General features: G+C 40.7%; 1 protein-coding gene across 4 annotated transcripts in view; it reads left to right on the forward strand.

The window, feature by feature from the left end:
- The first annotated feature begins 288 nt into the window (after nucleotides 1-288).
- Nucleotides 289-12,199, forward strand: part of parp14rs3 (poly(ADP-ribose) polymerase family member 14-related sequence 3) — a 79,135-nt gene continuing 67,224 nt past the window's right edge. For all 4 annotated transcript variants that reach the window (XM_043694150.1, XM_043694151.1, XM_043694152.1 and 1 more), the window contains exons 1-4: nucleotides 289-785; nucleotides 8,345-8,553; nucleotides 10,347-10,401; nucleotides 10,521-10,691. In XM_043694150.1, coding sequence (XP_043550085.1) covers nucleotides 617-785; nucleotides 8,345-8,553; nucleotides 10,347-10,401; nucleotides 10,521-10,691 — 604 coding nt within the window. In that variant the 5' untranslated portion in view covers nucleotides 289-616. The remainder of the gene's footprint in view (nucleotides 786-8,344; nucleotides 8,554-10,346; nucleotides 10,402-10,520; nucleotides 10,692-12,199) is intronic.

Raw genomic sequence — 12,199 nt, forward strand, 5'->3', positions numbered from 1 at the left:
GGTTTGGTGGTGGGGGGTGGGGTCATGGTCAAGGGGGCAGTAGGAGGAGGTATCTGCGAGCTGGCGTTTGGCCTCAGCGGTGTAGAGGTCGGTGCGCCAAACTACTACCGCGCCTCCCTTGTCTGCTGGTTTGATAGTGAGGTTGGGGTTGCAACGGAGTGAGTTGCAAGCTGGAACCTGGGCCCATTCAACAATTTCCAGGGTGACATTGATGATTTGGAGGTGCAGGTGTTGGACTGGGGTGGACAAAATTAAAAATCACACAACACCAGGTTATAGTCCAACAGGTTTATTTGGAAGCACTAGCTTTCGCGGCGCTGCCCCTTCATTAATCAGGGTGACATTGGCTACCTTTAAATACATATTGGCTCTGACCATATACAGTCATGCACATGATTAGGTCTGTAATCTTTCACTTTCGATTGTCGTTCACGGAAGGATGTTTCCGAGCAATGACAAGACGAATAGAGTTATAAAGGATAATACCCGTCCCCCGAGGAGGGAACTCAGTTTGAATCCTCCCCAGACCTCTCCGGTAGAGTAACCTGGTTCCAGACCGAGGGTTGACAAGCGGCAAGGCTGAAGCTGCGATCTCAGGGAATTCAAGCCAGGAGTAATGGCAGAATTCCCGGTGTTAGTGGAGGGACTGCCTGTCGAGCTGGACTCTGTCAAAAGTAAACTCGCCATTTATTTCCAAAGCAAAAAGAAATCCGGCGGAGGAGAATGTGAGATCAAAGCACACGAAGATCCGAGGAAATTCCTGGTCTACTTTAAAAATGAACAGGGTAAGGCACTACCGCTGAAAATAGGCGAAAGTTCCCTGCGTCAGCAAGCGAGTATTTGTCTTGATTAGGGAATTTTGATTTGTGTCGGGATGTTAGAGAGGTGTGTCTCTGAGCAGGTTGATTGGAAAATATATTCAATGCAATTTCATACCGATCAACTTTTGAATTTTTCTTTTGAGAATGGTGTACTTCCGCTGTTCTGAAGTGTCATATTACGCCAACTGTTTTCTGTGTCTATCATTATTATACTTTAACTCTTAATTGCAGCATTTAGACACGTTTTGAAAGATCGGTAGTTTTTTTTTAGAGCAAGTGCATCGATTTTACACTGAATGGATCGGTTGAAATTGGGACATACTGAAAAAGAGTCATACTGCACTCAAAACGTTAGTTGTTTCTCTCTCCACAGATGCTGTCTCCAGCGCATCCTGCTTTTATTTCTGAATTTTCCTCTGTTGCTCCGAGATATATCTAATGACATTACGTGTTATTTTCTATCCATTACCAGAAATATGGTAAAGAAAGGGTATGCTTGTTTAGAGGTTATAAATAGTGGGTGATCATTCGTGTCCTTAAGGCAAGGTAGATTTTCATTTCCCCATTCAGGAGTAAAACGGCTGATTGAAAACTTATGTGACAAGGAATTTGAACTGAATTGCCTTTTCTTTTACAAATGAAGATATTTTCAATTCAATCTGTTACAGAGAGGTAATTACGCACCTCGGTGGCAGTCTTTTTAAAATTCAGTCATGCGATACAGGTGTTACTGGCTAGGCCAGCATTTATTGCCCATCCCAGAGGGCAGTTAAGAGTTAATAACATTGCTGTGGGCCTGAAGTCACAGGTAGGCTAGACCAGGTAAGGATGGCAGTTTCCCTTCCCTAAAGGACATGAGTGAACCTGATGGAGTTTTACAACAATTAGCAATGAATTCAGTCATCATTAGATGCTCTCAACCCTAACCCTAACATCCTTAGACTGTTAATTCCAGACTTCTTTTATTGAATTCAAAATCTACCACTTGCCATCCACCTGGGACCCCAGCACATTACCTGGGACCCCAGCACATTACCTGAATTAACAGTCCAGTGATAAAACATGTAGGCCATAACCTCTCCTCGGTTGAACCTAGGTTTTCTGATGCAGATGTAGGGACATTACCACTGTACCACAAATGACCCTTTGTAAGATGGGATGTTCCAAATTACCCACCTGTAATAGGAACCACTTGATTTTTATTGTCATTCAATTCACTATCAAGTAGCCAACACCCAATACAATGTTACTACCAAGTACCAAAATGGAAATTCTGATCTAGTTATGCAAATAGGAAGGTAGGAAGAGACTGAAAGTAAGTGGATAGGAACACAAAAATCATTGTGTTTTCCTTATGACACATATATACATCAACTCTGGAGGGAAACCACCTTATTACTTTTTGTACCAAACCTTGACCTTACTCTAAATCTTTATCTTGGAAGGACAAGAGTAATAAACATGTCATTTCACATAACCGCCTTTTAGATCTTCTCCAATTTTACTCTTCAACATCATTTGCAACGATTGCTAATATAATATCTGGCTTGTCAGATATTGCAGATGTTTGACATTCTCTTTCCAGTGCAAAAGTCCTCTTAAAGTCTGCCTCAAAAAAACATTGCACCACCACAATTGTGTGTGGTCTGGTCTAACTTCCTGAAAGTACTTATAATATGCTGGCTTGACTTTATCTACAGCATTTAATCATTTATACGCCTTGTAAAGGTCCTGCCTTCTCCATCAACTTGATCTAATTTATATTTTCTTCCCTGTAACTCATCTGCTTTACTTGTTAGGCAGGAAAGTATAAGATTTACAATGCTCAGCCTTACGGCTTGCTTTGAATTCATCTAAGTCTATGTGTCTTTCATTAGTGTGCCAATCAGACCACAGAAGGCTCTAAATGTGGTCAAGCCAGGACATTTAGATCCGTGCATAAAGATTTTGTGTTTAATTTGTTGATGTTTAATTTACATTCTGGTGGGAGGAATTGACTTTGTGTTGGGGACTGTGCCTTCTGGCAAGGCATTGTAGAAATTTAGGTGCTTCAGATTACACTTTTCTGACCATTTAAAAGACCCAAGTCTGAAAGTATTAGGGATTGGTAGTAATGTGATAGGCATCTGGATACGTATATGAATAGGAAGGGTTTGGAGGGATGTGGGCCAGGTGCTGGCAGGTGGGTCTAGTTTGGGTTAGGAGATCTGGTCACCATGGGCGAGTTGCACTGAAGGGTCTGTTTCCGTGCTGTACACCTCTGTGACTCTATGACTCATAATCCAGAGTCCTAGATTAATGCTTTGGAGAAATGGATTCACATCCCACTATGGTAAATACTTGAAATTAAAAATCTGAAAATTAAAACATTATAAATACCTGTTTGCTTCACTAATAGGAAGGGAATTTGCTTTCCTCATGTAACCTGGCCAACACGTGACTCCTGAGCCACAGCAATATGGTTGACTCTTAACTGCCCTCTGAATTGGCCCAGCAAGCCATGCAGTTTGAGGGCAATTAGGAATGAGCAATAAATACTGTTCCAGAGAATGACACCCATATTCCATTTATGAAGTAAGTCCCAGGTTGGCTTCTCAGTTTACGTGTGCTATTTAATCAGGTTAAAAGCTCACGGAAAGAAAGGTCAGTGTCGGATTGGATTTAAAAGTTGGTTTAAAGACAGAAAATAGCAAGTTATGGAAAATGTTTGTTACTTAGATGGGGGATAGTAAACAGTAGTGTTCCTCAGGGGGTCACACATAGGATCACTGCTCTTATATACATGATTAAGGTATTGGAATACAAAGTAAAGTTTGTTTTGAGATGTGGCAACAGGTTGGCAAGATGGGCAGATAGGTGGCAAATGGAATTTAAGACAGAGAAATTTGAGTAGATGTCATAGGTATGGGGATAGTTTTGGGCAATTTAAATGTAATTTACATAAATCTAAGGGTGTGCAGAGACAGCGAACCTGAGGGTTCATATGCACAGGTCCTTGAAGGTGACAGAACATATTGAGAGAGGCTTACAAAGCATATAGAATCTTGACCTTATATTGTTAATTTAAACTCTCTTAAAGGTACACCCATATCTTCATAACAATATAGAGATATTGAGTATAAAAAAACAGGGATTTTACAATGAACTTTTACAAAGCACTGGTGAAGCTACAACAAGAGTTTTGCAGCCTGTACTGGTCACCAAATTGCAGGGAGAATGTGAGGGTCCTTGCAGGTGTAGATTTCCCCTGATTTTCAGGCTGGACAGATTTAAACCACAAGTTTTGGCTGGAGAATCTAGTGTTCTTCCTCTTGCAGTAAAGTAGGCTGGGGGCAGGTTTGATAGAAATATACCACAACATGACAACTTTAGATAAAAGAGATGAAGAAAAGGTATTCGAATGAGCATATCATACAAGGACTAGGGAACGTAGACTTTGGGTCATAGATAGGGTAACTGTGAAGAAGAACATTTTTACACAGCAAATGGCAGTGACATGGAAAATACTATTAAGGTGTGGAAGCAGACATGATACAGGATTGCAAATGAAAATTGGATGGGCACTTGAGGGAAATTAACTTGCTGGACTACAGGGAGTGGGGGAGTGGGTCTGACTGGATTGCTTGACATAGAGCTGGACTGCGCTCATTGTACCCTTTGAGGGTGGCATGGTGGCTCAGTGTTTAGCACTGCTGCATCACAGCACCAGGGTCCAAGGTTCAATTCCAGTCTTGGGTGACTCTCTGTGTGGAGTTTGCACATTCTCCCTGTGTCTGCGTGGGTGTGCTCCGGTTTCTTCCCACTGTCCAAAGGTGTGCAGATCAGGTGAATTGGCCATTCTAAATTGCCCGCAGTATTAGGTGCATTAGTCAGAGGGAAATGGAACTGGGTGGGCTACTTTTCAGAGGGTCGGTTTAGACGTGTTGGGCTCAAGGGCCTGTTTCCACACTGTAGGGAATCTAATCAATTGGTGCCTGTGCCATAAAATATCTATGCCTCCTAGATTCCATAACTCTTTATATGTGATAGATGCTATTTTTTCCCACTTGCACCACTTTACATATGACACTGTTATAGTTTAGTTGTATTTTTCTGTCCATTGTAATCATTGAAATAAAACTGTTTTGCAAGTCTTTTGCAATTTTTCAAGTGTTCGCTACAGTAGGTTTGTCAGCACAGTTGGTAATTTGGAGTAGAACTTACCTCCACTGTTCAATGAGAGTCTTATCGAAGATGAAGTCATACTTTATTAAATTTACAACTCAAGAAGAAAGTACTGTTAAATTTAGTGATTCCTTCTGAGCTACTGATCCGACCTAATGCTGGAAAGGTAATGAGCAGCAGTTGGCAGTGTAACAATGCTGTAGTGCTTTTGAAGTCAAAATGTACTAGGTGAAGAGATGTCCTTGATCTATGAAGCTAATTCTGCTTTTCTCCACAGATGCTGTCTGACCTGTTGAATTTTTCCAGCTTTCTTTGCTTTTAGTTCAGATTTCCAGCACGCATATAACTTTGCTTTTGTTTCAGGAGACAACCCTAGCTGGAACTGTACAGTGCCACTGATGTCTTCTGACTTATCTTTACTTTCAAAAGCTTACAACATAGAAAATAGAACAGTACAGCACAGGAACTGGCCCTTTGTCCACCATGTCTGCACTGACCATGAACTAATCCCCTTTGTCTGCACATGGTCTGTATCTAACTATTCCCTGACTGTTCATAGAAACATAGAATGTCACAGCGCAATACAGGTCCTTTGGCCCTTGATGTTGCGCCGACCTGTGAAAATAATCTGATGCCCATCTAACCTACACCGTTCCATTATTATCCATATGTATGTCCAATCCCTATTTAAATGCCCTTCATGTTGGCGAGTCTATGTGTTTGTCTGAATACCTGTTAAACATAGCTGTCTTGTCTGTCTCTGTCACCTCCACAGGCAGCACATTTCAGGCATCTGAGACCCTCTGCAAAAAATATTTTGCTCATTCATCTCATTTCAACTTTCTTCCTTTCACCTTAAACCTATGCCCCTATTATTTGACATATACACCCTGGCGTAAAAGACTCTGACTATCCACCCTATCCATGCCTCAGTCGTACAAAGAGTAGAAACAGGGGGAAGAGAGTTTTCAGTGTTGCAAAATTCCCCAAAAGAAATTCCCTTATACTCACATGACTTTATGACATAGATGATTACTAGTCTAAGCACTCTTTTCAAATGTATCTGATTACATATTTTGCAATCACATTCATGATCAGATATGTTACCAATGTTGCAATTGTAAATATTGATAGATGTTGTGTACAATTTGATCCATAATCAATGACTGTTTTGATGGAGCAAATAAGCAGAAACTGATGTTAGTGGTGAATGGATCAATAACTAATGGACACAGATTTTAGATAATTAGTGAAAATCCAGCAAGGAAATTAGTATTTTTTTACATAGTGAATTGCTACAGTGAATCTGAACACATCATTACAAAATGGCTTGGAAGTAACTTTCCAAAGAAAAATAAATTCTTTTAGTTCCTATCCTCCATGACATTTTCTAATTGATGATCAGTTTAATATTTAATACTTCATGCTATTATATTCATGTCTTGTGGCCATAATAGTGTGGCATGGACACTTCCACGCTCTGTGCAGAGGATCTGTTATGTGATGCACCCAGGTAAATTAATGCATGATATGATAAGATCCGAAGGTTACTTGGCTGGATGGATGTTGAAAGGATGTTTCTTCTTGTGGGACAATTTAGAATAAGGAGTCAGAGTTTAAAATAAAGGGGATGTCCACTTAAAACATTGATGACAATATATTGTTTATCTTTGTAAGTCTTCGAAATTCCCTTGTACAAAAGGTCATGGATGAAGAATCTTTAAATATTTTTATGGCAGGGATAGATAGATGCTTGATTACCAAGGGGATGAAAGATTATTGGAGATGTGTAAGAGAGTAGAGTCTGTCATGATCTTATAGAGTGCTGGGGCTAGCTCGAAGTATTGATTGGGATTCTCAATATTTGGTGTACGGTTAGGAGTTGAAAAATGTGATGCTGGAAAAGCGCAGTAGGCCAGGCAATATCTGAGGAGCAGGGGAATCGACGTTTCGGGCATAAGACCTTCTTCAGGAATGAGGCTGGTGTGCCAAGCGGGCTGAGATAAAAGATGGGGTGGGTGGAATTTGGGGGAGGGGTGCTGGAAATACAATAGGTGGAAGGAGGTGAGGGTGAGGGTGATAGGCCGGAGAGGGGGTGGGGGCAGAGAGGTCAGGAAGAAGATTGCAGGTCAAGAGGGCAGTGCTGAATCCGGGGGTAGGGACTGAGATAAGGTGGGGGGAGTCTTAGGAGTCTTTATCACCTTGACCTAATGGTACAACTCCTTCATGTTGGCAGATGAAGCAGCATGTAGGTGATTATTTCTTTTAATATTTACTTAAGGTAATAAGACAAAATGGGTGTACAGATTAAGATGGTAAAGTTTTTTTAATTCAAACATGGGACATGGGCATTGTTGGCAGGATAGTATTTATTGCCTGTCCCTATTTACTTTTGAACTGAGTGGCTCGCTAGGCCAATTGAGAGTCAACCCCATTGCTGTGGGCCTGGAGCCATATGTAGGCCAGACCAGGTTAGGGTGGCAGATTTCCTTACCGGAAGGACATCAATGAACTAGATGGGCTTTTTTTTCTAACAGTCTCATGGTCATCAGTAGATTCATAATTCCAGATTATTATTGAATTCAAATGACACCATCTGCTGTGATGAGATTTGAATCAGGGTCCCAGAACATTAGCTGAATTTTCTGATAATAGTCTAGCGAGAATATCACAAGGGCCATCACCTTCCCCTTCCCTAAAGAATATTAATGGGTTTATATTAGTTAGGAGTCTTTATTATCTTGATCTAACTCCTTCATTAGTGGATTTTTACAATAATCTGTGGTACTATTTCTGGTGCTGGCCAACAAATTGAGGCCTGTTGAATCCATAGTGGGCTTATGTGCTCCTGGACTCAGAGTTGCTAGTTCAGTACCATTGCGTCAGGTTGATGAATTCTTAGCCTGACTACTTAATTGATTACATTGCATATACAAAATGTGATTGAATCTCTAAAACCTGAAGCGTCATCATCTTCACTACTTGGTGAAGGAGTGTTGATCTGAAAGATTGTGATTTCAAATAAACTTGTTGGACAATAACCTGCTGTCACGTGATTTTTGACTTTGTCCACCCCAATCCAATACCAGCACCTCTACACCATTTCTTTATTATGGCACATTGTGCTATCTGCAGGCTGGAACTATTCAGGTCTTAATGTAGCTTGGTCGAAAATAGTGTGGTTATCATGGCAGAATGATGCAAACAGATTTTACTAATTTAATGTAATTAGTAAGCTAAGAAGCTGCATGTTGATAATTAGCAATGGAAATGATAAGCCAACTGTTAAAGGTAGTATAAAGGTATGCTATTTCTACAAAATTCTGAATAGAAATGATGTGTTTATTTTGTATTATCAGTGAAGGAAAATGTGTTGAAGAAGGAGTTCCATACAGTGCAGCTAATGAGCTCAGAGACTGTTCCGCTTCGAGTTATCGAGTATGAGTCCGGCAATAGGAGAAAAAGGTCTGAGAGCCCCAATAAATTTACAGCAAGCTCCAGCAAAAAGCTAGCAATAGAACAAAGCCAATTACTGACCGGTTCACAAAGCCACAACAGCCATGAACAAGTAAGTCACTACAAATGTAATGTTGAAGGTCATGGTCCAATGCCTTTGCTTGTCCCACTCCTCCATTGGTTAGTAAAAATTTTGAGTTTGCAAAAGGAGATTGGTTAGCTCAGTTTGCTGGACAGATATGTTACATCACAGAATAATGGTCAATATCATGGACTCAATTCCCACAGTGGCTAAGGGTACTATGAATACCTCAATCTCTCATCTCTCCTGAGGTGTGATGATCCTCTGGTTAAGTGGCTACCAACCATCTCTGTCAGAGTGACCTTTTGGTCTAATATGACTATTGAACTTCACCTTTATTGCATTGCCAAATATATGCTTATCAGGACAAGTCAGCCAGGTTTCTTAAGTCGCAAATTAAATAACTTATTTATGGCAAACAATATTTACTCAAGGAAAGATATAAAGATTATTAAGAATAGTTTGAAATGGTACAACACACATTCAGTCAGCAGTCACAGAACAAGTTGAGAGAGACCTGACCCAGGTTGTGGGAGAATTTTAGATTTATACACACAGAGCCTACGATAACTTACCTCAGAAGTAGAAAGGTTTTTCCCTTCTTTCTCGGAAAATCCTTACATTAAAGTTTGTGAGTAAAAACTTACAGTATAGCAATGTCTATGTCTGGGCAAAATTATAAAGCTATGGTATTATCAGAAAAGTACTTTGCCCAAGGAATTAAATTCAGAAAGAAAAACTATTCACAAATTGTCCAAAATGTTGATCTGTAGCCTAAGTCACTTTTCTCACATTCTAATGACACTGGACTGTTCTACACAAGATTTTTACCTCACTGAACTCTCTTTCCGTGGGTAATGGTGTACATATTGAATTCTGCTTCAGAAACCTATACTTGTGGTGATGAGGTCTGTTTGTCAGTCTTTCTAAAACAATGATTTTAAACTGGAATGCATCTGAGAGCAAAATTCCTGAGTGATATTGGGAACGTGTTTATATTGTGAAAGTTTTATGATCAACCAGAGGAAACATCATGTTTAGGTATAGAAGAATCATGAAACCCAAAGATTGGAAAGCTTTTAGTTTCAGTTCACAGACAACGTGGCTGGGGTTAAATGTGGATACACTTCTCCTGGAGAAAGGGGTTACTTCAGAACAATTAGTCATGAGTATAAAGATTTTTAGTTTGAAAATTTCATACCAGAAGTGTTTGCTTAGAAATCTGAAGGGGGTAATTAAGATTGTGTGGAAGTTTAAGCTCAGTTGTGTGTAAAGAATCAAGGAAAGGACTACCAAACTCTCAAAATCAGCAATTAAAATAGACAGAGTCTAGATTAGAGTGGTGCTGGAAAAGCACGGCAGGTCAGGCAGCATCCGAGGAGCAGGAAAATCGATGTTTCGGGCAAAAGCCCTTCATCAGGAATGAAGGGCTTTTGCCTGAAACGTTGATCTTCCTGCTTCTTGGATGCTGCCTGACCTGCTGGGCTTTTCCAGCACCACTCTAATCTGGACTATGATCTCAGCATCTGCGGTCCTCACTTTCGCCTATATTATCCCTGTGTCTGTGTGGGTTTTCCCTGGGCGCTCTGGTTTCCTCCCACCGTCCAAAAATGTGCAGGTTAGGCGAATTGGCCATGCAAAATTGTTCATAGTGTCCATGGGGTGTGTAGGTTGGTGGATTATCCATGGGAAATGCAGGGTTATAGGGTAGGGGGTGAGTCTGTATAGGATGCTCTTTGGAGGGTTGGTGTGGACTTGTTGGGGCAAATGGCCTGTTTCCACACTGTTGGGATTCTATGAATGCTCTCTTTTTTTTCATGCAGAGCCCAACAAAGGGATTTCAAAATCAAGAGTCTTCAGTTCCAATTGAAGAATCAGGTACAGACTTTGTTTCTGAAGAACTAACTGCATCTTGTCATAGCCGTCATTTTGTGCCAAAATCGTTATCTAAGGTGGGGGAAAACAATCACCTTCACATGTCGATTTTTCTTTTTCAGGTCTTGATCCATACGACACAGAGGACAGTTGCCTCAATCAGTTGCTGATCAACAGTGACGGTCCATTAGATACAGATGTTGTCGCAATGTATTTTGAGAGGTTTGCGTCAGATGTGGAAATCCATGTAAATGATGAAACTTCTTGGTTTGTAACCTGCTCAAGCAAAGAGGGTAAATGTATATATCATTAACTGTAGCACTGAGAGAAACAGTGAGAATATGTGACAGAAATCTGAAGGTACCAAATTCAAAAAGACTGCATTCTGCAGATACCTATCACTTTATATATCATGAAGCTGTGCATTGATATGTTAATATTTTGCACAGGAGTCCATAGAATTTTTTTATGGCATAAATGAGCAGAAAAATTAAGTTAAAGCAATATACAAGTAGAATTATTAATAGTCTCAGCTTTATACGACACATACTCCATTCGGCAAGAGACTGATACACAGTCTCAATTCTGGGCTTGTTATTTCTAATGGCAAGTGCCTGATTCAAAAAGGGGAAGACAGAGACAGCAAAACACAGTGAAGTATGGAATGAAAGAATTGAGAGATGGTTACAGAGTCATAGAGGCGTACAGCACAGAAACAGACCCTTCACTCCAACTCATCCATGCTGACCAGATATCCCAATCTAATCTAGTCCCATTTGCCAGCACTTGGTCCATATCCCTCTAAATCCTTCCGATTCATATACCCATCCAGATGTTTTTTAAATGCTGTAATTGTACCAACTTCCACTACTTCCTCTGGCAACTCATTCCATTCACGCACCACCCTCTACATGAAAAAGCTGCCGCTTAGGAACCTTTTATATCTTTCCCCTCTCACCCTGAACCTATGCTCTCTAGTCTGGACTCCATCACTCCAGCGAAAAGACCTTATCTGTTTCTCCTATCCATACCCCTCATGATTTTATAAACCTCAATAAGGTCACCCCTCAGCCTCCAACGCTCCAAGGAAAGCAGCCCTAGCCTATTCAGGCTCTCCCTATAGCTCAAATCCTCCAACCCTGGCAGCATTCTTGTAAATTTTTTCTGAATCCTTTCAAGTTTCACAACATCCTTCCAATAGGAAGGAGACAAGAATTGCACACAATATTCCAAAAGCCGCAACATGACCTCCCAACTCCTGTACTCAATACTCTGACCAATAAAGGAAATAATAACAAATACCTTCTTCACTATCCTATCTACCTGCAACTCTACATTCAAGGAGCTTTAAACCTGCACTCCAAGGTCTCTTTGTTCAGCAACACTCCCTAGGACCTTACCACTAAGTGTTTTAGTCCTGCTTTGATTTGCTTTCCCAAAATGCAGCACCTCGCATTTATCTAAATTAAACTCCATCTGCCACTCCTCAGCCAATTGGCCCATCTGATCTAAATCTTGTTGTAATCTGAAGTAACCACTGTCCAATACACCTCCAATTTTGGTGTTGTCTGCAAACTTACTAACTAAACCTCCTATGTTCACATCCAAATCATTTATATAAATGACGAAAAGTAGTGGACCCAGCACCGATCCCTGAGGCACACCAGGTCTCCAGTCTGCAAAGCAACCCTCCACCACCCTCTGTCTTCTATCTTCGAGCCAGTTCTGTATCCAGTTGGCTAGTTCTCCCTGCATCCCATGAGATCTAATGTTGCTAATCAGTCTCCCATGGGGAACCTTG

The sequence above is a fragment of the Chiloscyllium plagiosum genome, chromosome 7 (assembly GCF_004010195.1).
Source record: "Chiloscyllium plagiosum isolate BGI_BamShark_2017 chromosome 7, ASM401019v2, whole genome shotgun sequence".
In the NCBI taxonomy this organism is placed as follows: Eukaryota; Metazoa; Chordata; class Chondrichthyes; order Orectolobiformes; family Hemiscylliidae; genus Chiloscyllium; species Chiloscyllium plagiosum.